This window comes from Canis aureus, chromosome 5 (assembly GCF_053574225.1).
Source record: "Canis aureus isolate CA01 chromosome 5, VMU_Caureus_v.1.0, whole genome shotgun sequence".
NCBI classification, from domain to species: domain Eukaryota; kingdom Metazoa; phylum Chordata; class Mammalia; order Carnivora; family Canidae; genus Canis; species Canis aureus.
The window spans coordinates 47164715-47187230 of NC_135615.1; the positions used below are offsets into that span (position 1 = coordinate 47164715).

Sequence of the window (22516 nt, forward strand, 5' to 3'; positions counted from 1 at the left end):
AGATTACCCAAAGGAGACACTCAAGAAGAGTCTAAATGAAAATAGATTCTGAGGAAAGGCAGGGGGGGAATCACCATAATCTTCAAAATTCTTCTGATGTGTTACTGCTTTCAAAGCAGTGGATTTTCTCAAGGTAAAGCTGTTTGATACAAATGAGCTCATCTGCCAATCAAAGATCTTTTACTCATTGCCAAGTCAAACACTTGACTATTCTAGCTAGTATTAGAATCAAATTCTTAGTGTCAATATATAATAGCCAATTCACCTAACTGGGGGACATAAATTAAGAAATGATAGGGAAATAGAAAAATGCATGAAGCTTTATATCCTATATTCTGGGATTCCATTCTCCTTGATTTATGTAGTATTTTTTTAAAAACTATCAAAGGAATTGTTCTAGAGGGAAAATAGGTAAGAGTACTATTACACATTCTTAAACAAAAAACTTTACTAAACTGACCTAATAAACGTAAAAGGTTTTAAAATTTCCAGAAGCCTTGGCCTTTGTCTATATGCTCTTTCCAGACTGCCTGTCATTTTATAATCATTTTTATGATTTCCACTGTCCTTATCATATGTATTTACGCTTGCAACATTTCAAGCACAGGAAAGCAATCTTGTAAATTGTCAAGAATGACAGGTCCTACTGGGTGCAGCCTCGCTCGGAAGTTTGACTTCAGCTTCCATTCTTATAGAACAAGAGTCTACAAACAGACTCAATCAAGAACATTTGCCTCTCAGATGCGGATCTCCTTAAAAGTCACACAAGGCTGTGACAATCACCGCATACTACTGTTGCCACTGCAAGTGGAGGAGTCAGGATTCCAAAACCCGGCCATGATAGGCCATGAGAGGCAAGAATGTGAAAGAATTTTAATTTCAAGATAGTAACTCGGAAAGACAGAGCATTTAAAAAAAAATAAATATATTTTTATTCAGGCTGTCCTTTTATGAATATCTCAGTATTTTCCATGGTATTTGATAACATTTTAAAGTCTCATACATGGAATGCTTTCGATTTTTTTTTAAGATTTATCTATTTATTTATTTATTATAGACAGAGAGAGAGAGAGAGAGAGAGAGGCAGAGGGAGAAGCAGGCTCCATGCAGGGAGCCCGACGTGGGACTTGATCCCGAGACTCCAGGATCGCACCCTGGGCCAAAGGCAGGCGCTAAACCGCTGAGCCACCAGGGATTCCCTGCTTTCGATTTTTAACTGACACTAGCATCTATAGATTTCAAACAGCTTTCAAATATACTACAATCTTCACAGAAACTTGTGGGGAAGGAAAAGGACAGGAGGGGAAATAAGATCCATCAAAACCTTAAGTATGTCAGGGGCTATGATTTTTATATATCTCATTCTCTTTATGTACTTCCATAGGACAAATTTCCCTCCAATTGGTATTAGAAGTAGGTGTGCTTCCCCTAAGCCACTGAGTTGCTTATATCTAGGGACACTGGGATTTATATGTAAGCTTCCTGATTTACACTAGCTTCTAGGAAGCTTAGTGAAAACTTGTATTTTACTTTATTTTTTATATTTTTTTAGAGAGAACTTTATATTTCATCTGGCATACCCTTAAATTCATGACCTTCTAAAGTCTTAGAAGCTGGAGGGTTCTCTGTCTCCCTCAAGATTTAGACAAAACTGGTTTGGACTTCCCAATTCCATGACCAGGAAGGGTCCTAAAACTCAGTCCTCGATCTGCGATGATCTCCCAGGGGCAGGGTTCAATTACTTCTCTCGTTAACCTGACATGACTCCTTTTAGATTTGTACCATGAATACCACCAAGAGCACTGACTCACTCAGGAATCTTGAAGTGAGATATATATACATTGGTGGCCTTCTCTCTCTCTGTCTCTCTCTCATTGCTGAGGAGGGTCATTTATGGACTAAGTACACATAGTTCTCATCCTTCCTTGGGCTTCCCCTCTCCCTCACCTTTCTTCTTATTTCCCTTCCTCATCTCCCCCATTGGAGTTAGCTATGTAGGACCAAAGTCCCCCTCTCTTACACAGGGTGGCTTGTACCCTCAATTCACCTGAATGCCTACCTGCAGCCAAAATCTCAGGAGACTCTCTTCCTACCTTGAGGGCATCTTCAAAGTATCTCTTCCAGTACAGGCTTTTCTCTTCCCCAAGACTTTGGTGCCATTTGTTCAGGTGATATAAGTGTCTTCACCTCATTACATATGCATGTAAGTATTAACATCATGCCTTGTTTACTTTGGCCCTTCCTTTATCACTCTCCCCTACAAGTTATAGTTATTTTTTTTTTTTGAATTTTATTTATTTATTCATGAGACAGAGAGAGACACACACACACACACAGGCAGAGGGAAAAGCAGGCTCTATGCAGGGAGCCCAACGTGGGACTCGATCCCGGGTCTCCAGGATCATGCCCTGGGCCGAAGGCAGCACTAAACCGCTGAGCCACCAGGGCTGCCCTACAAGTTATAGTTATATATCTTTGCTGGCTGTTTTAAATGCTGCCTGGAACAAGGCAAGGTTTAAACAAACAAATAAATAATAAATTATCTGATTGAATGCTGACAACAAATCTGGGTGATTGGTACTATTGCTGTATTTTTCTTTTATGAATGAGGAAAGTGATGCTCATGAAAGTCAGGTAATTTGCTCAAAATCAACCAGTCAACATAAGACTTAAATTTGAATTTAGCTCAGTACAGCTCTAAAGCAGGGGCTCCTTCCTTGCATCATACTACTATCTGCTGAGAGAGATGGGTATGAGACTTCTAAAATGCTTTGTCACAATACACATGCTATCTCTTCCTCCTCCCCACCTCTCCACTCCCAGATTCTGATACTGGGATTCTTGTAGTGGGATGGGAAGATAAGGGCTGGATGGTTTATTGCACAAACTCTTGCAGACATTTCTGGCATATTATACAACTACCTCCCTCTAAAACACCTTCTCCAACCCTCACCATGTCCATCACTTTGAGAACCACAGGTCTAGATCCGTAACATGTTGAAGTTAATTTTCCAGGATATGATCTTACTGAAAAATACATATATATATATAATAGTTCTTGATATTCTTTCACAACAAAACATGAGTAAATCCTTATTCTAATGTGTAAAGGGATTTCAGGTTTTTAATTATCATTTATCTAGTAGATATGGTTGATGTTTTAAGTAAAATATGAAAAATATGTCACATTCTACCCATTTCAAAGGCTCAACTGACAAATTAATTTTCATATAAAAGGTCAATATTTTCAATATTTCAAATATCAGTATTTTTCTTGAGATATCCTTTTAGTATCTACTTTTGACAACTAAAATCAAAATAATAGCAAAATCAGAAACTAAAGAACAACAACAAAAATTTAAGATGATATTGAGCCATTCAGAATCAAGAATCTGGCAGATCCTATTAACTGAGCATCTACTTCTTGAGGAGAACAATACTAAGCATTTTAACATATAGTTTCCCATTTAATCCTTACAGCAATGTGATGAGGTAGGGTTTATTAGCATATTTTCTAGATGAGGTAAAAAGAGATACAAGTAAATTATACAGGATCATAAGTTGCTCAAGATTAAAGCTCCTCAGTGGAAGAACAAGGATGCAACAATGGTTGTCTAACTCCAAAGCTAACAAACCCCTGCCTCTCAGTATTTAATATGCTTACTATGTATGATGTGGCCAAGTTTGAGAAAAAGACAAGAGGTATACATAAGATATTTTTGTTTAGCCTTAAAACATGTGCCAATTATGAAACCTCACCAGGCAGCAGATAGTCAAACACTAAATTATGTTGTCTTTACATGAATGGCACTTTAAAGAAGTGACCTATCCGAGGTCAAAGAAGGTTTCATGGAAAGATAAACTGGTCGAAACAGGACTTTGAAGGATATGGGTAAGGCTATGTATGATCGGCAGGGCAGAGCATTCCATGTAAGGCAATCAGATGGGTTTCTTTGGGAACAGTGAGGAGACTGACATAAATTAAAGAAGAGGACTTTGGTTCCAGAATCATGAGAACTAAAGATAGATTGGCTGAGACACAATTACAGAGAGCTTTGAAGTTCAAATAGAAAAAAAAAAACAAAAACCCATGTGTTAAACCATTCACTCATTTCACACAGATCTCATATACATTGGCCAGGAAAAAATAAAGAGGACAGAATAACACAGAAAGCCCTGAAGAGTTCGTTCACAATCCTGCAGCAATCCCGATCAGAAGCCTGCCTGTCCATATCCCTCTGGCTACCATCCTGATGGAGTCCTAGTCTAAGCATGGGCCATACTCCACATAAAGTTTTCCTGTATGCAGGCCAGGCTGGAAATCTTAGGAATTAATTCCTAGAAGTAGCCATGGGCCCAGTGAAGATGGAAGTTGGATGATAAATTCTCCAGCATTCTCATTTCTTTTCTTTTTTTGATTTTTATTTATTTTTGATAGAGAGAGAGAGAGAGAGAGAGAGGCAGAGACACAGGCAGAGGGAGAAGCAGGCTCCATGCACCAGGAGCCCGACATGGGATTCAATCCCGGGTCTCCAGGACCGTGCCCTGGTCCAAAGGCAGGCGCCAAATCGCTGCGCCACCCAGGGATCCCCCCAGCTTCTTATTTCTTAGGAAAATTCTGAAGCAAGTTCTACATAATCTCCCAGAGGTCCTAATAGGATTGAATCCACTTGTCTGTCTACCTCAGTTACCTGAGCATTACTATGCCCTATATAGGTCTGTTTTTCCCTTTTCCTGTCTCACTTCTCCACTTCCCTACTAGTTAGTATTTCCTCAGATAACCTCCTGAATAAACAATTTGCACTTGAATCTTTCTCTTGGGGCTTGCTTCTGCAGCAACCCAACCCAGTACCAATACACAATAGCTCTAGTAACAACTAACCACGGAATAACACTAGCATGCCACATACTTTTCTAAGTACTTTACATATAGTACAACATCTCAACCTATCAACAGCCTCTGAGGTACACACTATCATTGCTTCCATTTTACAGATAAGGAAACTGAAGCAGAGGGAAGTTGAATAACCTGCCTGAGGTCGCAGAGCTAGGAAGCTGGGATCCAGGTCTATTCTGAATAAGGCACTGTGGATCCAGAGTCAGTGCTGTTAGCCACTAAGTCAACTGCCTCTTTGTATGTGGATATAAACCACTATATAGCAGCACAAATTATGCTGTAGGAAGTACAAGGGTTTCTAGAAGAAAGGAAGGGCAGCTTTACTCTATCTAGACTTCCAGGGAGGCCAAGTAAACCAAATTCTTATGGATTAGAGGGTTTGCCATGGCAAAAGGCAAGAGGGTGGAAGTGTCTTCCAACACGAGGTCCACCAGGCAGCAGGACAATGTCTTCTGACACCATGGAGCCCCATCAAGATGCTAGAGCAAAGGGTAGAGGGAGTCATGGCAGGGGGCTGTTGACTAGCCAGGTTCCAGCTTTCCCAGCCCTTCTTCAAAAGTACAGCATTTATTCAAAGCTGTTCCTCAACAACGATCAGATCTCTATTAGGTCACTGCCAAAGCTTTTGAGACAAGGATTCTGTGACTTAAAAATACATGTTTGTAATCTGTATGCTAAAGAATATATATACCTAAAAAACTCATATACAAGATATGTGCTGAGGAATAATGAGGGGAATAACACTAATACCAATAGTAGCTAGCATTTATACATCAAGTTAGAAAGGTAGAGGCCAGAGGAGGCAAGGCTTTATGCTTGCTGTCCTGTATGCAACACAGAGCCAATATACTTTAGAGGCAAGAGAAGGGACATAAAGGAAATGATTCATGTCGAGTGTGATTTGATAGTGCAAGATGGATGACAAGAGAAGAGCCACAGGTGAAGAAGGCTGGTCTATATCTGAGAATTGTATCCTGTCTTTTGAAAAAAACAAAACAAAACAAAACCAACAATTAAAATGCAACAAAAATGTTATAAATGAAGAAATAGGATATGCCATAAATGAAGAAAGGGATCAATTCAGAGTTAATTTGCACAATATTGCCTGGCCAGAAAGATAAAACATAGGTCTCTTCAAGAAAAGAATGATTGTTATAAATAAAAGTGAAAGAATGGGTTATCAGTTTTAAGGAAATAATTAGTGTCTTAAATAAGGAGGTGATTTGGAGCAATAGCATTTGGATTTTTGCAGGTCAACACGATTCGGCAGGAGACTGTCTCTGCAAATGCAGTTAAATTTTCCCAAGTATCAGAAATTAAGATGTGTGGGAATTATTCGCCCCCAAGATGACAATTTTTATAGAAGTCTTACATATACAAATAGATTATTTCCTGAAAAACCAAAATTAATCTTGAGGAAACAAAATTCCAGGCACACACGTTTAGAAATGTAATCTTGCTCTCTAAAGCATGGAATGAGCGCCTACTACATGTCAGGCACTATACTAGAAACTGAGAATGTAATAACGATGGAGGACATGAGTAAGACAACACTTCAAGGGAAAATTCAACCTGCATGAAGCAGGAGCTGATTCAAAACGGGAGAGCACAGCAACTTTCCAAGGGTAAGTGATTCTTGCTGAGATTAGAGAGGTGAGGAGGAATGTAATCTTCCCCATAATTTAAGCTCAACCCAAGGCGTTGTCTCTGGTATATGTCGAAAAGTTCCAAGAATATGACACACAGAAGAAGCAGTTTCGTTCTGTGAGCAATCCAGAGACGGTGAGCAGCCCTAGGCTGGAGGAGCCTGTAACTGAGCAACGAGATTACTGTCAGCCACCCAGCTACCCTCTCAGAGCCTTGTCTCCTGATCAGAGCGGTAACAGCGCTTGCTATTAATTGATTACTTACTGAGTGGCAGGTGCCCTTCCAAGGACATGACAGGTTTTCTCATCTAATCTTCACAGCAACCCTATACGTGAGAACTATTTATTGCCTCCAGTTGACAAGCGGTAAAACTGAAGCATGGAGAGGTTAGATAACTTACCAGAGGGTGTACCCTTAGTGAGTAGATAGCATACTCTCAGGCATGGATTTTCAGAGCATCTTCCCCAAATCAGATAAATATTTAAAAATTATCTGGCATTAAAGAACCTTTTAAATGTGATATTTGTTATTATCTGCATTATACATACAGCTTAAGTTTGCTTGTTTCATCTCAAAGCATGGGACAATAGTGCTATTTGAATAATGCAAAAAATTAATTATGCAGTACTCCAACCATGTAATTTTTATTACTCATCCTTTTCTTTGCACAGAAGCATTTTTTGAGGAAAACTTTACAGAGCACCTACTGTGTGTGACACTGTGCCAAGTGATGGGGCTATACTGTAAACAAAGTAGTCAAGGTGGCTACTCATGTACAGAATGCAGTATGATTAGTTACTATGAAATCTCAAAGGTTAGCCTGGTCATAGAGTTCCTTGAAGCAAAAGGACGTGCAGTGAAGGCCTAGCAGAACATGGTCATCTTTAACATGGTGACATCCTAATTCACCTTAACATTCAACCTCTGTCAATAATCAAACCTGCATGGGTTACTTCCTAGAAAATGGGATTTTTCAAGAGGTATTTTATTCTTTTGGAATTCAAATGCCCAGTATCCCACGCCTGCTTATGATGTGAGAGGTTTCCTACACTTCCCTCAACAACATGGGTTTCAATGTTCCTACTCTTCGCTGCCGGCTTTCGTTTCTCCTCTAAAACATCAAGAGATTCTCCATAATTATGTAAATTATTAATTTTTAATTTGCTGAGCAAAGAGGCATACACAAACAAACTAATGACAAGATTTCTAATCCTGAGAACTGTATTCCCTGTTGTTTTAGACTAGATGGAAACTAGCTGAGGGAAGAGCCTGAGATCTCTGGCCAAGAGAAGAGTAGGGAAGACATAAGGGACACATAAATAGTATGTGAGATATATCTTCTCAGCTACTGTGAATATCAGCATTAATGGGCATCCAGTTGCTGTCTGACTCATGAATAAGGCTGATATTTAAAGTGTAGTTTTGTGAAGAAGGAGGTAAGCCAAATACCTAAGGCTGAGAGACTAGGGGTTTTTCATAGGTGGGGCCAAGTACTTCAAAAGGCATCTGGGTTCAGTCTCAGAGGAGTTTGGTGATCACTGCATTATTTCTCAGCATTTCCTTCAAAGGAGAGATAAGCCTCAACAGTATAGAAAGGAGTAAATTATTAAGGTAAGGTATAGAATCTTAGGTTTTTAGAGCACCACTAGTAATCATTTAGTTCAGCCTTTAGATTTAAAACAACTCCAAGGAAGGGAATCACAAAGTTTCCTTATAAGTGACCAAGACTGCTTGGGGCCCTATTTAGATGTTTAGAGCTTCAGCAGAAATCCCACAAAGAAAGCCCATACAAAATAATCATGAGCACTGAATGTCAAGAATATTAAGGAGGAAGCTCTGCTGATCTCAGAGAAAGTGCTGATGATCAGAAAAGATGAAAGGAATTCATAACATCTTCTCAACGCACTATACACTATAGGATTTATAATTAACAGCCTTAAAAACCTATAAGATATCTTAGAAGTTCCTTTAATTTGCATCTTATACTTGACATTCTTCCCCCTGAGATATCATGCAAACATAAAAGTAATGTAAATTTATAAATATTTAAGATAGGTTATTCCAGTTCTGGTTGAAGTCATAGCATGTTTTGTCATTTTCGGTAAGTTTCTCAGAGACGAGTGACACTGCAAGCCAACTTCAGAAGGGTTTTGAAGAAACCTTTGTAAAAGCAGATTATATATATATGGATTTGTGACATTCCAACATAAACCACAGAAAGGTTCCTATTAAAAAAGTGAACAAAGCTGAATCATTTTACCTTCTCTTCCCACTGTGATTTTTATTATTTGAAGATAAAATTCAAAGCAAATATCTAAGAGCTTCTGTTTGTCACCCAGGAGTTATTTCCAGGAAGCTTAGGAAATCTCACATTTCCAAAATTAGGTCATGACACTGGCACTGCAATCTAGTTAATACATTCGTAAAACGGCCTCTGCCACTACCAGATAGAAAACACCAATGATAAAATCAATTCAGCATTCTTTGGAATCCCCCAAAAAATAATCTACAGGAGAAATTCTAATGACAAAAGAGCTTCCTAATTTAGTGATTAAAAACTGTAGATTTCTGTTCCATCTCTGCCCTTTTTTCTGACATGATACTTTGTGTAAGTAATTTTGTGTTAAATGAAATGTCCTTTATCCACTTTATTTATCCGTTATCACTGACTTCTTCCAATTTGCTTGACACTCTCATACTTCCCTCCAATTCCCCACAGAAACTGTTACACAACCTGGTCAAGCTCCTTCACGTGCCTCCTTATGGTCCTCCTTCTGAGATACAATCTTGAATTCCACTCCCCCCGCCGACCAAAACAAACACACAAAAAAATCATAAACAAAACAAGCAAAAAACAGAGGGCATGAGACCAAAACTCCTTTGGCTTTTCCTTCCACCTACCTACACTCTACATTATTTGCATCCATCCTTCCCTTCCTCCCTCCCATTGGGAAAGAAGTCATGTGCTTCCCTGTCCTGATCCTCTCTATGGACACTTCTTTTGGGTTGTGCTCTCTGATCCTCAGAGGTATATTTTTAGTTCCTTATTTCTAGACTTCTTAAAGTATTTGGACCAGTCAATTGTTTCTCCCTTCGAATTCCTAGAACACTTTGCATATACCTACATTGATATGTTCCTTACTGTTCTATAATTATTTGTTTCTGTGGCTATTCCCCTCAATAGTCTCTGAATGTCTTCAAGGCAGTAGTGCTATCATATGTACCTGTGCGCATCCCCTATGCTTAAATGAATCGATATGTTCCACATGTTCTAATGCAACTGAGTAAGAAAGATATTTTCAGCAGCTAAGATATTGGGCTATTTCATGATTAAAATGTTTCTTTGGCAGTTTGGCACTGGCTCTGATTTCATAAAATGTTACTATTCTTTACTTATGAAAAAATAATTTTGAAGACCTATAATTAGAACATCTTGAAGAAAATAATAACAATAGTAGCAAAATCCAAAACTTACATGACTTTTTATTGTCAGCAAAGCACTCTCAAAAACATTTCCTTTGACTGTCAACACTGTCCTTCAGGGTTGAGGTGGAGCCCATGTCAAAGCAAAGCCAGGACTGTGCAGTTTGGGTCACTGCCCAACAGCAAAGTAAGCAAAGTTCAGCTTATGCCTACTCTACTTGCTGAGTATGTACCCAGAGGAAGGGATGCCTTTTGCTTTGCACAGAGGCTCTATCCATTCATGAAACACCACACTCTGCATTTCTAATTCATCTGCCTGAAGTGGGGCATCTTTCCTAAAATATCTGCCTACAGAAGCACCTTTCCCTAACCAATAGAAAGGACCCCATTGACCAGAGTGCCTCTGGGTACATGATTCACCTCAAATTCCTTGTTAAATTTCTCATTCTGAAAAAAAAAAAATTCTCATTCTGAGAAAACATAAAAAGAGCTGCTGACATGGTTGAGGTGTAGGTCATGTACGAACATGACCAGGAAGGGTTTCTCAGGGAAATGCCACCGACATTCACTAGGCATCCCCCGTACTTACCCAACTTGCTAACTACCATAGTGAAACTGCTTCTTTGCTCTGCTCTTTCTGCTAATCTATTTTCCAGAAGGTCCATAGACAGAGTGCTAAGACATCTGCCACAGAACAACATATGGCGATAAAAACACACCTTTTCAAAATGAGGCCAGTCCTGATTTTGAGTGGGTCAGCAACCCTAAATCATAGATATTGGACCTTGCCTTCTGTGAGCATTCCTTTTTTCATTTGCAAACAGGGATTCAAATCAGACCCACCTCTTAAAGTTACTGTTGTCATTAAATGATGCAATTTATGTGAAAATGGGGGGCATGCACAGGGGTGGGAGGCTTGGGAATGGCATTCAGTCAGTGTTCACTGCTACTATGAGTATCTGATGGCTATATATTTACCTATATTTAAAGAAATTCACTCAAGAGGTTTCAGTATGCCATGGTCTAGGAGTCTAATAAATTATTATTCCCCATATGCTAAGAGTTTCTTTAATAGTCTACTCATCAACAGGAAGCAGGGAAATACCGGGGTGGAGAGCTTAGAGAGCCTTCACAAAGTCACAGAAAGCATTATCACCATAATTTAGAGTTTAGAAACCTGAGGGGGTTTTTTGGTTTTGTTTTTAGCCAGCCAATAACCTAATGGTATAAAGTCCCGAGTCTCCATCCTTGAAAACATATATATATATCCCACAACTGCACACAGTATAATCTCTGGTTGAAGTATCTTAAATATGTTTACAGGCTGGTTTCTCTAACAACTAGAAAAACCGTCCAAGAGTCCATCGAGTGATAAACGGGACTAGCAGTTAATTTATGGCTTGGAGGCATTTGAAGCTATTGTAAAAAAGATGGCAATGATGCTAGAGCTAGACAGGGTATGGATGAGCATTCATGTCTGTGGGGTGTAATCAAAGGAGAAGAGGAAGAGGTAAAGTATAGATATGGTGGGAGGGGGGACAGAAAGAGGGAGGGAGAGGAAGGAAGGAAGGAAGGAAGGAAGGAAGGAAGGAAGGAAGGAAGGAAGTTAGTTGGTTAGTTTTAATGTGAAGCAAGTAAGAAACTGTTTGTCAGGTTCCCTCCTTGGGTTGTTCTTCCTCCCAGAATTCTGAACTATTTTCTTTTTCCTTTACTTGACTATTTTTCTCTGAACCCAGATGGCTAAACATTAGTGGAAGTAACTCAGTAACAGGAAGCTAAAAGGGATATAGAAACAAGGAGGGGGAAGGGTGGGAAGTGAAGAAAACAGAAGCAAAACATCCCATTCATAGCCAATCATTTTCACATGATGGGGGATATTTTCTTCCTTTCTTTCTTTTGTAGGTATTGTCTGAAACCTTTCTGACACAGGCCACTCATTCAGCCCATTGAGAATATAACCTGCCAGCAGGTTAAAGTGCACTCTTTTACCAAGTCTACTTAGACTAAAAATTACATTTCATTTCCCTACGTTGTGGTCATATGCTGATATGACCAAGGGCCACTTGACTCTCTTATCACACTGTTCAATAAATCAACTTTTACAAAAAAATTACTTTTATTTTAAAAGCATAAGATATTACTAACAGAATCTAAGAATAATGCAGCTAGAAGCAATAAAAGAGAATAAAATAGGAAACCTAGAGAAAAATTATGTTTAATAGGATCAATATTTCATCTAAAGAAAAATCTCTGCTGTATTATATCTAAACCTGAATTTCTGCCTTAACCAATGGCTGACTTTACGATCCAGTGCAGGGGATTTGTGAACAAAAGAGTTTGTATAATTATGGTCTCTACCTAAATTCCATTGGCCATAAATTGTATTTGGCCATAACAGGAATTCAGGAGCAATCTGAGAGTTTGGTATTAGTATTCCAGAATTTATGGGTAGTTTTGTCACTCAGGGGAAGAGATGGTACTGAAGCAAGATCAGCAAAGGCCTGAAATCTCATTAGAAGACAGACAAACACTGGCAGAAATTTTAGGTTGACTAAAATGAGCAGAGCTCTATTATCTTGTGTGAGACTTCATGCATATAGTCAACTGCATATAGTCATCAGACTCATCATTTCTCCCACTCGCTAAAATTCTCATAAGACAAGCGAGGTTATTATACTGGCCAAAACATAAACTCTAGAAAATGCAATTCTGGGTTGAGTTTCTATGGTTTCAATAAATGAAGGAAAGAAAATCTTGAAAGATGAGACTCTGAGAGGCCCGATGAGAAGGATGATCCTCAAATTAAGAATCAGGCCAGCTTGCTTTTCTCTGATTATTTATTCACTGTGTTTGCTGTTGAAATCATATGCACATGATACTATTGATACATTGATTTATATCTTGTTTCATTCCATAGATTTAGATCAAAGAAAACAAAATGAGTCAGTACACGAGTTTAACCCTTGGTTTACAAAAGAACAACCAAACCGTGACTTGATGGAGTAAACCTTATTGGGGACCTGGGGAGGAAGGGCAAGACTAATGAAGGGATGTAGGGGCCTAGAAAAAAGGGAGAAGAAGCCTCAGTGTAGAGTCAAGTTACCATAATCACCCTATTTTACCTCTTGATTGGAGTCACCTCTCAGCAACATAAAGTTGGATAAAAGAATTTAAACGGGTAGCCTTTAAAAAATTAAATCCTAAGCACCAAATAGGCAAGATAGTTAATCATCATCTACCATCACTAATTCCAAAGCTTCCTCAGGTTTCCTACAGGAGCATGCTGATAGCAGCACTGTACAGCTTCCCATAGCAGGGGCCATTGGCTTCTGTTTCTCACTGTCTTCTCTCAGTCATTTGAGTCTATCACAAAAGAAGGCAAAGGCATTCAAATAAAGTATGCCCTTAAATCTCAAAAGTGTACAATTCAGTTGCATTCAACACAGCCCTAGCATTTCTGGCATAAAATTATAACATTTTCAGGGCCACCTGGGTAGCTCAGTGGGTGAGCATCTGTCTTTGGCTCAGGGTGTGATCCCGGGGTCCTGGGATCAAGTCCCACACATCAGGCTCCCCACGAGGATCTTGTTTCTCCCTCTGCCTGTGTCTCTGCCTTTGTGTTTCTTATGAATAAAATCTTTTAAAAATATAGCATTTCAGATAACACAAAGTTGTTATATTTTCATGTAAGGCAAAAATCTACAGACGTATTGGCACACTGTTATGTCATTCTTGTTAGACCCCTGAGTATGATTCTATGCCATGATGCCTCTGAAGAGTCCTCTTATTTGCTAATAATGAAATTTAAATTCCTAGAAAGTGGACTTTCATTTCCCTTTTTCCAACCATGTAAGAAGACCCATTCTTGACTTGCCAGACTATCAATATATTCTCACAAGCAGCCAGAATAAAGAGTAAGAAGAGCTATATAGTACTTATTTACCTACTGAGGCGAACCCTAATCTTTGTTTGGCTTGGAAGTAAAAAGGTCAACAAGTGTAATGGAAAGAAGCCTTCGCAATAAAATTCTCCAGCAAATATCTCTAATGTAGCTTTAAACAAGAAAAGCACATTCTTCTTAGCACTCTCTTAGCACTTACAGGTTAGTGTTCTATTAAGACAATTAATAAGACCAGTTATTAACTTTAACTTGTAACCAATAAACAATGAAGTTGTAACACTACTATTGCTCAATTCTCAACACACTAGCCCTAGGACAAGAGGATGAGAGTCCAAGGTGGAAGCACTATACACAGGCTTCTACTTGAATCATTACCTCTGATAAACTTTTGAAGACTACTCTAGATCTCAATTTTCCCTCCTTGCTCCTCAAAAAGCAGGGAGCAAAAAGAGCACGCACCTCTTTGTTCTGAGCCAGGGCTCATCAAACCAAAGCACACATCTCTTTTAAAATGTTTATCAGTCCCTGGTGCTGATCTGTTGCCAACTTCTGATATGTCCCTTTGTGAAAAAAAAAAGGGGGGGGGGAGAAGAAGAAGAAAAGAAGGGAGAAAAGAAAAGAACAAAAAAGAAAAAAGAAAAGACCGATATGTGAGAATGAGGAAAGAGAACCCATGGAGATGAAAAGGAGAACAACTTGGCAAATCCTTTCCTCTCAGCACAGTAATTCATGAGCATGGAATCCAATCCAATAGGGACTTTTACAGTAGGACAAAGGGAAGGAAGGTTTTCTGTCAACAAACACCTAGAATCTCTTAGTGCGGTATTGAAAGGTGAGGTTATAAATAAGAGGAAGACAACAATCGGGCAAGTTGAGAACCAAACACAACATTAATTGGGTCACCTGGAAAAAACCACCACCTTCTTCCTTTGAGGTCAACGTCTTATTAATGAATCCTTCTACAGGGCCCAGGCAAGAACAGATATACAGAACGCTCACACTCCACATTGGCTCAGTTTGGTCATAACAACAACAACAAATTGGCACATGATGCAGCGAAGTCTGTGCAGGGTTACCTAGCTTCAGGCACAAAGGAAAACCACCAGGACTCTCAACTTCTCTATACAGCTTTCAAACATATATTTTACAGACCTAGAGGAGCATGAATAAGCACATTTGCATTCTTTCAAAAACTATAGAGTGAGTAGCTCCTTTCCTTCCTGCTGAAAGTACAGGTGAGGTAAATATAACAACATAGGAGGTGCTTAGAATGTTAGGTATTCAGAGAGTACATGCATCCTACCTATTGCACCATAAACAAATGGACCCAAACAACCGGACTTAGGACAAAAACTGTTGCTTTACAGCAAAGTGCACTTTTTAGAAATGAGAACGATAATTTCCCCCCTCAACAAATTGTAATAGCTACAAAATTAACCTTGAAAAAACCAAAGGAATAGAAAAAAAAATAAGTCTCTGACAAATACCTACTATGTGCCAGGGACTGTTTCCAAGATCTTTTTATTTTAAGGTTAAAGACTATTTATGTGATTGATTCTATAAGAATGACAAGGACCTTATTTCTGGTGCCAGCATCTCACCATCAGGCCCAGTAAGGCCATGGAACCCAAGGTCCCACTGAGTTGGGAACTCTGGTGATGCACAAGGAAGGGGGCTTTAAGGTTTGCAGGCATGTCACCCAGATTCCCTCCCAAATACATCAGAGGCTGGGGATGGTGGCTCTGGAAAGCAGAGAAGAAAGATACGCCACAGCATCAGTTCTGGATGTATCTGGTACTGATAGAAAATGAGGATCTTCCCAGAGTGACAGAGGATGTCACCCACCCTTCTCTACAAGTGACTTTCAGCTAACAAGCTCAAACGTCTATAACAAACCAGCAGATGATTTTGGCGGAGCCTTGAGATACCAGGAAGCTTTCATGTGAGACAATGTCAAAAAGTAGCTTTAAAAAGACCCCAGAAACCTCTCTTTTGATATTTATTATTTATCCTGAGACGAGCCTAAACATTTACCTGGAAAACATATTTTCAAAATCAGACACATTGCAGTATTCAAAGCAAACCATGTTAGTAGCTACAAAACCTTGAAATGTGCCTTTATCAAGCAATGACAAAGTTTTTGCTATGAGATTTAAATCCAGTCAACCCTAGAGGTGTGGTAAAAACAAGCAATTTTAAAATACTGAGCTCTGTCCTTATAATACCCTCAGCAAAGATTTCCCATACACATTTAGTCATAAACTCTAATAAATGGTACATGATGTCACATGTCCTGGGACCTTAATATATTGCACTGAACATTAATACACAACAAAATATCAATGCACTAAGCAAATTCTTTAAGAGTCTGAAGACTTCATGATTCATGTGTTAGAATTCTCTTAAATCGGTTCATTCTGGTAGAAATATTTCTAAATAGTTATATTAGAAAATATATAGTTATTTAACTTCTAAATAGTTAAATTCCTTAAATGTAAGGCATCAACACATCTTAGCATTATTTTAAAACTGAGTCAACATTCTAAGTTTTCCATTAACCTTCTTCTGGAAAATCAAAAAGACCTAAGGCCAAGCTAGTTGACACCAGATGTCAGAAATACATGTGTGTCCTTCCCCAGGGAATTTTCAGATAAAGGAAAATAGAAAAGAAGCAAAAAAATCCAAACCTCCCTTTTTCTTTTATTTATTAGTTAAATACCTGTATTCTCAAAATTATTGGTTATATTTTCTCCGTGAACTGTTGGCAATTGTAAATGCCCTCATACTGGAATTCTTATTTTGGGATGCTTTTATATTAACAAGTAATTTGTTATTGCATAACCATTACTTTCTCAGACAATTTTCGGTTTTAAACATTGTTCACTTTTCATCCTCACTTGATACCAATATTCTTATTCAAGAAAAATTCACCTCTGGCACCTGTCATGGCATTTTATAATTCTGAGTTTTACAAACTGAAGGGGGGGGGGTATTGATTTACTCACCATATCCAGGAATGCCTTCTAAAGGGGAAATTATTCACGTGCATCATGTTTGCAGATCTTCCGTCATTAATATTTTCCTTGTCTCATATGTTACATGTAGTGATTTTCATAGATGAATTCCAACTCTCCTGTTTGAGCAGCTATCATGGGCAATTATTGCAACAAGTATTGAATTCCAAAAAAATCCCCCCAAAAAAACAAAGAGCAACAACAAAAGCCCTTCCAGGATTTCAAAAAAGAAATATCATAGAGCACTGCAGGTATGGGTCCATCCATTTAGGTTCCACTAGATAGTCAACACACTAAAATAACCAGTTCAATCGCTAATCCTAAATGGTGGCAAATATTGTCCTGGTAAAATCCAACTGCCTAGAGTGTAAATTAGTGCATCCTCTCAGGAAGGACTCTGGAATGTGGGAAAAAAGGAGTCAAAAGACAGTTTCTTGTTATCCTTGTTAAAGAAGTGTTAGAAGGGAAATGGAAAACTTCGGGTTGCTTTGCCATGCTGTCCTTTAGAAATGAATATTGCTTTTTCTTCTTTCTTAGGCACATATTCAGGTGTGGTCACTTTAACGCAGCGCTGCCTTCTGAGACACGTTGGACAAAGACCTGGGCAGAGGGGCTAGAAACCATGTATAATCAAAGCCAACTTCTTTCCCAAAGCTCAGAATTGCTGGTTTTCAACGGCACAAGTAGGAAGGCAAGGAGCAATTTCTGCTTTGCAGGACAGGATTACCATTAGCTACCATCATGACTTCAGAAGGTGCTGTCATGAGGAAATTCATCCCTGCTGCCTAACCCCATAATAAGGCGGACTGCCCTCCTTAAGTAAAATGACTAAGCTATTGATCCTTTCACTGCAGAAACCCCTTTAATTTGTTACCAAAACCATGTGCGGGCTTTTCCTATGTTGCCTTGGAAAGAAAATGAATTTCACGGCTGCAAGTCAGACGTTGTCTAAGAATTTCTTCCCCCGCTGTCTTTCTTTTCTCTTCTCTCTCTCTCTCTCCCTCTCTCTCTCTCTCTCTCTCTTTTTCTCTCTCTCTTACCCCCAATTCAATTCCCCAAGAGGTGTCATTTACTCCGATGCGCTGACATCTTCTGAAAGATTCTCACGCCCAAGCTATACAGACCTTGCATGCTTTTGAAACACAAAGGCAACAGGCTCCTGCTGGGGTCTCCCAGCTCCGAATTTCCAGCAAAACCTTTGGAATCGTCGCAGCCGCCTCGTCTGTCTGTCCTGGGCTCTGAGCAGCTCAGGACACTTGCAGGCTCCGGGGTACTGTACGTTAACTCTGCAGCAGCCCGTTCGGGCTGCAGACACTGCTGCCTGACAGGGGATGTGCTGGCGTCAAGGGGGCCCTCTAGGTGGGTTCCCAGACACTGCAGCACGCCCTTGCTCGCCTCCAAGGAAGAGTGAGCCAAAGGGGTTAAAGGAACAGCTCGTCCAGAAGAGCCAATTTCCTTCAGTAAGTCATTACCAGGCACGACAAGCTAAGCAGTAAGAAATCAGTAAATAACCTCCCAGGGAAAATGACACCTTGAACAAACAGATATTCCGAAGGGAGGGTTTTTGTTTGCTTGTTTTTGTTTTTCCCTTCCTACCCAGGGCAAAGAATGGGAATGAAAGAAGTCCACAGAGAATTTGCCAAGGACAGGGTTTGGTCATTTTTGTCTCCTTGAAAAAAAAAAAAGAGAGAGAGAGAAGAAAAGAAAAGAAAAAAGGAAAAAAAAGGGCTAGGAGTGTCTTGTCAACTTTAATGATCTGTAAGCATTTGGCTACAGATGACCACACAGTAATTTTTGGACAGGAAATCCTGTGGAAGCCAGTTCTGCGGAAGTCGGTTATACTTCAGTTGCAATTGCGCATGCCATAAAGCTGCTTGTTTGATTAGGGGGTGTGTAGAGTTGAGGAGTGCTGAGATAAAGCATCGCAATGCCTACAGTTGATATTTTGCATTTCCTCAAGCTTACCCTTTGTTGCAAAAATTCTGTTCAGCAATCCCCTGAAAGCCCCCCATCACTGTTGATGCCATTTTGGAGCAAGAATAAAATAGTAAACTCTTGTAATAGTAGGTTGGCACTTAAATGGTGTTTGTTGAAGATCAGCAGGAGAATGGACCTTACAAGTAGCAGTGTACTCAATATGAATGCATCGGTTTTAACTCAGGCATTTAAAAAAGCTGTTATGTAATTGCTTAATATTAAATGGAATATTGGCAACATTTAACATATCATGCCATTATAAGGTTAAGATTTCTCTAGCGAGGCCCTGTCATCACAGAAAATATTACCAAGAATTGGGGGAAGAAGGAGGTATTTCCCACAAATGCAAAACCAGGTATAAATTAGTCTTGAAAACTGCCACAATTTGGGGAGTTTTAGTTTTGATCAAATGATGATCCTAATGGAAGTATTCCTGGGATGAGGAAGAACTCAATGAGTCCTTTCAAAGCCATTTGAATGTGTAGGTTGAGATGGTACCACAGCTTGAAAGAAACTTGAGAATATATTTAGGGATTTTCTGTAGCCTAGGCAGTGTCTTCACGACCTCCTTTTTCTAAAGGAAATAAAACTCTTCCATTAGGTCATTTGTGATCTGAACCAGAAAATTTCCATCTGAATTATTTTTGACAATCTTTGCAACCTGTGAATTGAGCATCACAGAGTAATTCAATATTTGATATTCTATGACATATTTAAATATTACTATTAAAGAGCAAGGAAAACTTACCAAGGCCCTCACACCCCCTGCCCCTGGGCCCTGTACTAAAGACTTACACTATTATCTCACTTAATCCTCACAGCACTATTAGGTAAGGACCATTATGAGCCCCATTCTATAAATGAGGACATTGAGGCACTCTGATATTAAATAGCATGCCTAAGGTCAAACATCTAATTAGAGTCATGATTTGAACCAAGAAAGTTTGGGTCCAGAACCTGCATGAATTACTACTATATTATTTGGGTCTCTATAATAAGAAAAATACTATTTTGCATTAGTGTTAATGCTTTGAAAAAAATTATTTTCACAGGTATTACTTTATCCTTACAGAATCATGCTGAGGAGAGTATGATATTTGTTGTGGCAATTTTGAAGATGAGTCTCCAAAAGGCTAGTATTTTTTCATTATCACACATCAGTAGCAGTTAGCAGTAGATCTGGGAAAGAGCTCAGACCAACAGGTCAGTGTTTTATTTGATGCTGCTGCTGATGAACACTAACTTATTTCAAAACCAATACTTAATCCTCACACTGTGTAAAAAGAAGGTCTCTGTGGAAAGGGGTAAGTACAAATATTTACAAAATGATGGAGAAATTGATTTTTCCTTATAATTGGTTCCATTTATTTGAATTTTTTATATATTTTTTTAATTTTTACTATTTTTTTAGTTCATTCTACTACTCTGTTCATATGCCAGAGCAATGCCCATGGGCCACAGGATACCTAAAATATCTCTAAATATTTCTCAATTACCACCCAGTTTGACATTCTATACTTGTTCCCATTTGTGGGCAATAGTACACACAAAGCACTGTGGAAGTAAAAGAACACATGATTTACCTAGCAGATTATTAAAGGAGATGTAAAATTAAAACGTATTTAAACCAAAAGGAGATTTCAACTGAAATTTTTTTAGGGGAACTTTTCATGGCTTTTTATTTCTGTTTTTATATATGCAACTCTCTAGAATACAGTATAACAAATTAGAATGAAAGAACACACAACTGAGAAGCTATGATAAATAGCAGAAAAGCCAAATTTCTGCTTGAGGTATAACAAAGAAAAAAATGAAATTTATCTCACAGTTCAGAGAACCCAAGACTACACATTAATAAACAATCCTAAATTGAGTATTTTGAAAACTCAAGGCAATATATATATATAAAAGAATAGGCTTGCTTAGAGGACGGTAATAGCTTATTTCCAACATTTTTATTCCATGTATATTAGAAACATGTATTCCATGTATTAGAAACAGGGTCTTCAGAGTTAGGACTACTGTTTTACAAACTGATACTTCACAAGACTTAATATTTTATAAATGCATAGTCTTCAAGAAACAACACTGGGGCAGAAATAATAGGTCTGTAATTTAAAAAAAAAAAAGTCTCAAAGATGAGTAACACTGATAGACTAAATACAAATCTGTTTTTTCTACTAAAAGGTAGTCATCCTTTCATGGAACTTCTATGAAATGCCCAGGAATATATATAAAAGATTACTGTTATTGCTGATCCCAGCCCCCCTAAAGAAGGGCTAATTATTAACTGAGCATCACAGACTGGTACAAACTAGCTGAGATCCTTACAGCCATGGTGCAGCCTTAGCTCTACTGGCACAAAGATTGGCTCCTCTCTCTCTCTCTTTTTCTCTTTAAAATCTTAATCCCACAGCAAGCACAAGAGTAATCGCCCTTTCAGGGACAGATTCACATGAACCATCATCATATGAGGCTGATGTAGGAACAAACAAAAAAAGTATCAATTTATTGATAAAGTGTAAACTACAATACTCTAACCAGCATTTTCATGAAAGATTTTACAGAATCAGAGAAGTATTAACTAGCTAGTGTCACCATACCCTTTTCCAGTAATTGAAATCCTCTCCTGCTCTTGGCTAGGGGATAATGCTTACAAGGCTGATGGTTTTTGAACTCAATTCCTGGTTGTGCTGTGGTTTTGCAACTGCAGGGCAACTGCAGGGCAAAGGGAAGATCAGGTTTCAACCAGAGCCCCTTTACTTCTACCTGTTTTATTTCAAGGTTTGGTTTGAAAAAGGGGGTCTGGTTCTTAAAAAGTGTTTAAAGAAACCAAATGGTAGGAATACAAGATTACATTTTCTAGGCAAATTCTTATCTTGTGTTGTCAGTTTCAAGACTCTGTTCTCTTCAAACTCCTTCAACCGACAGGCTTCCCTCACAATAAGTATAATACAAACGCTGAAGTTAGACAAGCACAGCATAATACAGACACACCCTAGTTTCTGAACTTCAGTCACTTATCTGATAGGGAGTGTGTAATGACTTACCTCACTGATTTCCCTGAGTTTCACTTTCAGAATGGAACGATATTTCCAGTTGTTAAGGTATATCTTTCTGTCACCGTCACATTCAGCTAAAATCAATGACTGCCTCTTTATTAACTTAGATAATAAAAGTTCCTCTAGATTTAGATATGAACTGACAAGTATCTAAAAGGTGACCTCTTATTAATCTTTAATTAATACTAATTATTAGTTCAGATATTTTAGAGAAGTGTCCCATATTTTTGAAAGGCTGAATAACTTTTGTCTCTTAGCTGTGAATGAAGAAAATTGACCCCTCTATTCTATATATTGATTTTGTATAAAAATATGTATATATGCAAATACCTCTGCAAACTTTTTTAAAGCACATTCTCTATATTTGTAGCATAAATAGATTATAACTTAGGAAACAGAAGCTACAGTCATTGGATATCTTGGGGGATATGATTTTCACCTAAAGTCAGAAAAATATTTTTTAAAAATTTCCAATAAAAAATGGAATTTTTGTGTACTTCTTACATAGGCATGCATATATGTGTGTATACATATGTAATATTTGTTCTCTGTATCATATATTACCAATTAATAAAGAGGTGACAGTGGCATTCTA

At 38.5% G+C, this 22516-nt stretch overlaps 1 protein-coding gene across 18 annotated transcripts in view; it reads right to left on the minus strand.

Annotated features, from left to right (window-relative positions):
• PDE4D (phosphodiesterase 4D) overlaps nucleotides 1-22516 on the minus strand; it is a 1385565-nt gene that overhangs the window by 531525 nt on the left and 831524 nt on the right. The window contains exon 1 of one of the 18 annotated variants that reach the window (XM_077897904.1): nucleotides 16874-18161. The exons of the other annotated variants lie outside the window; for them this stretch is intronic. Within the exon in view, the coding sequence (XP_077754030.1) occupies nucleotides 16874-16920 (47 nt within the window). The 5' untranslated portion in view covers nucleotides 16921-18161. Of the gene's footprint in view, nucleotides 1-16873; nucleotides 18162-22516 lie in introns of those variants that run through there. 18 annotated transcript variants of the gene reach the window in all.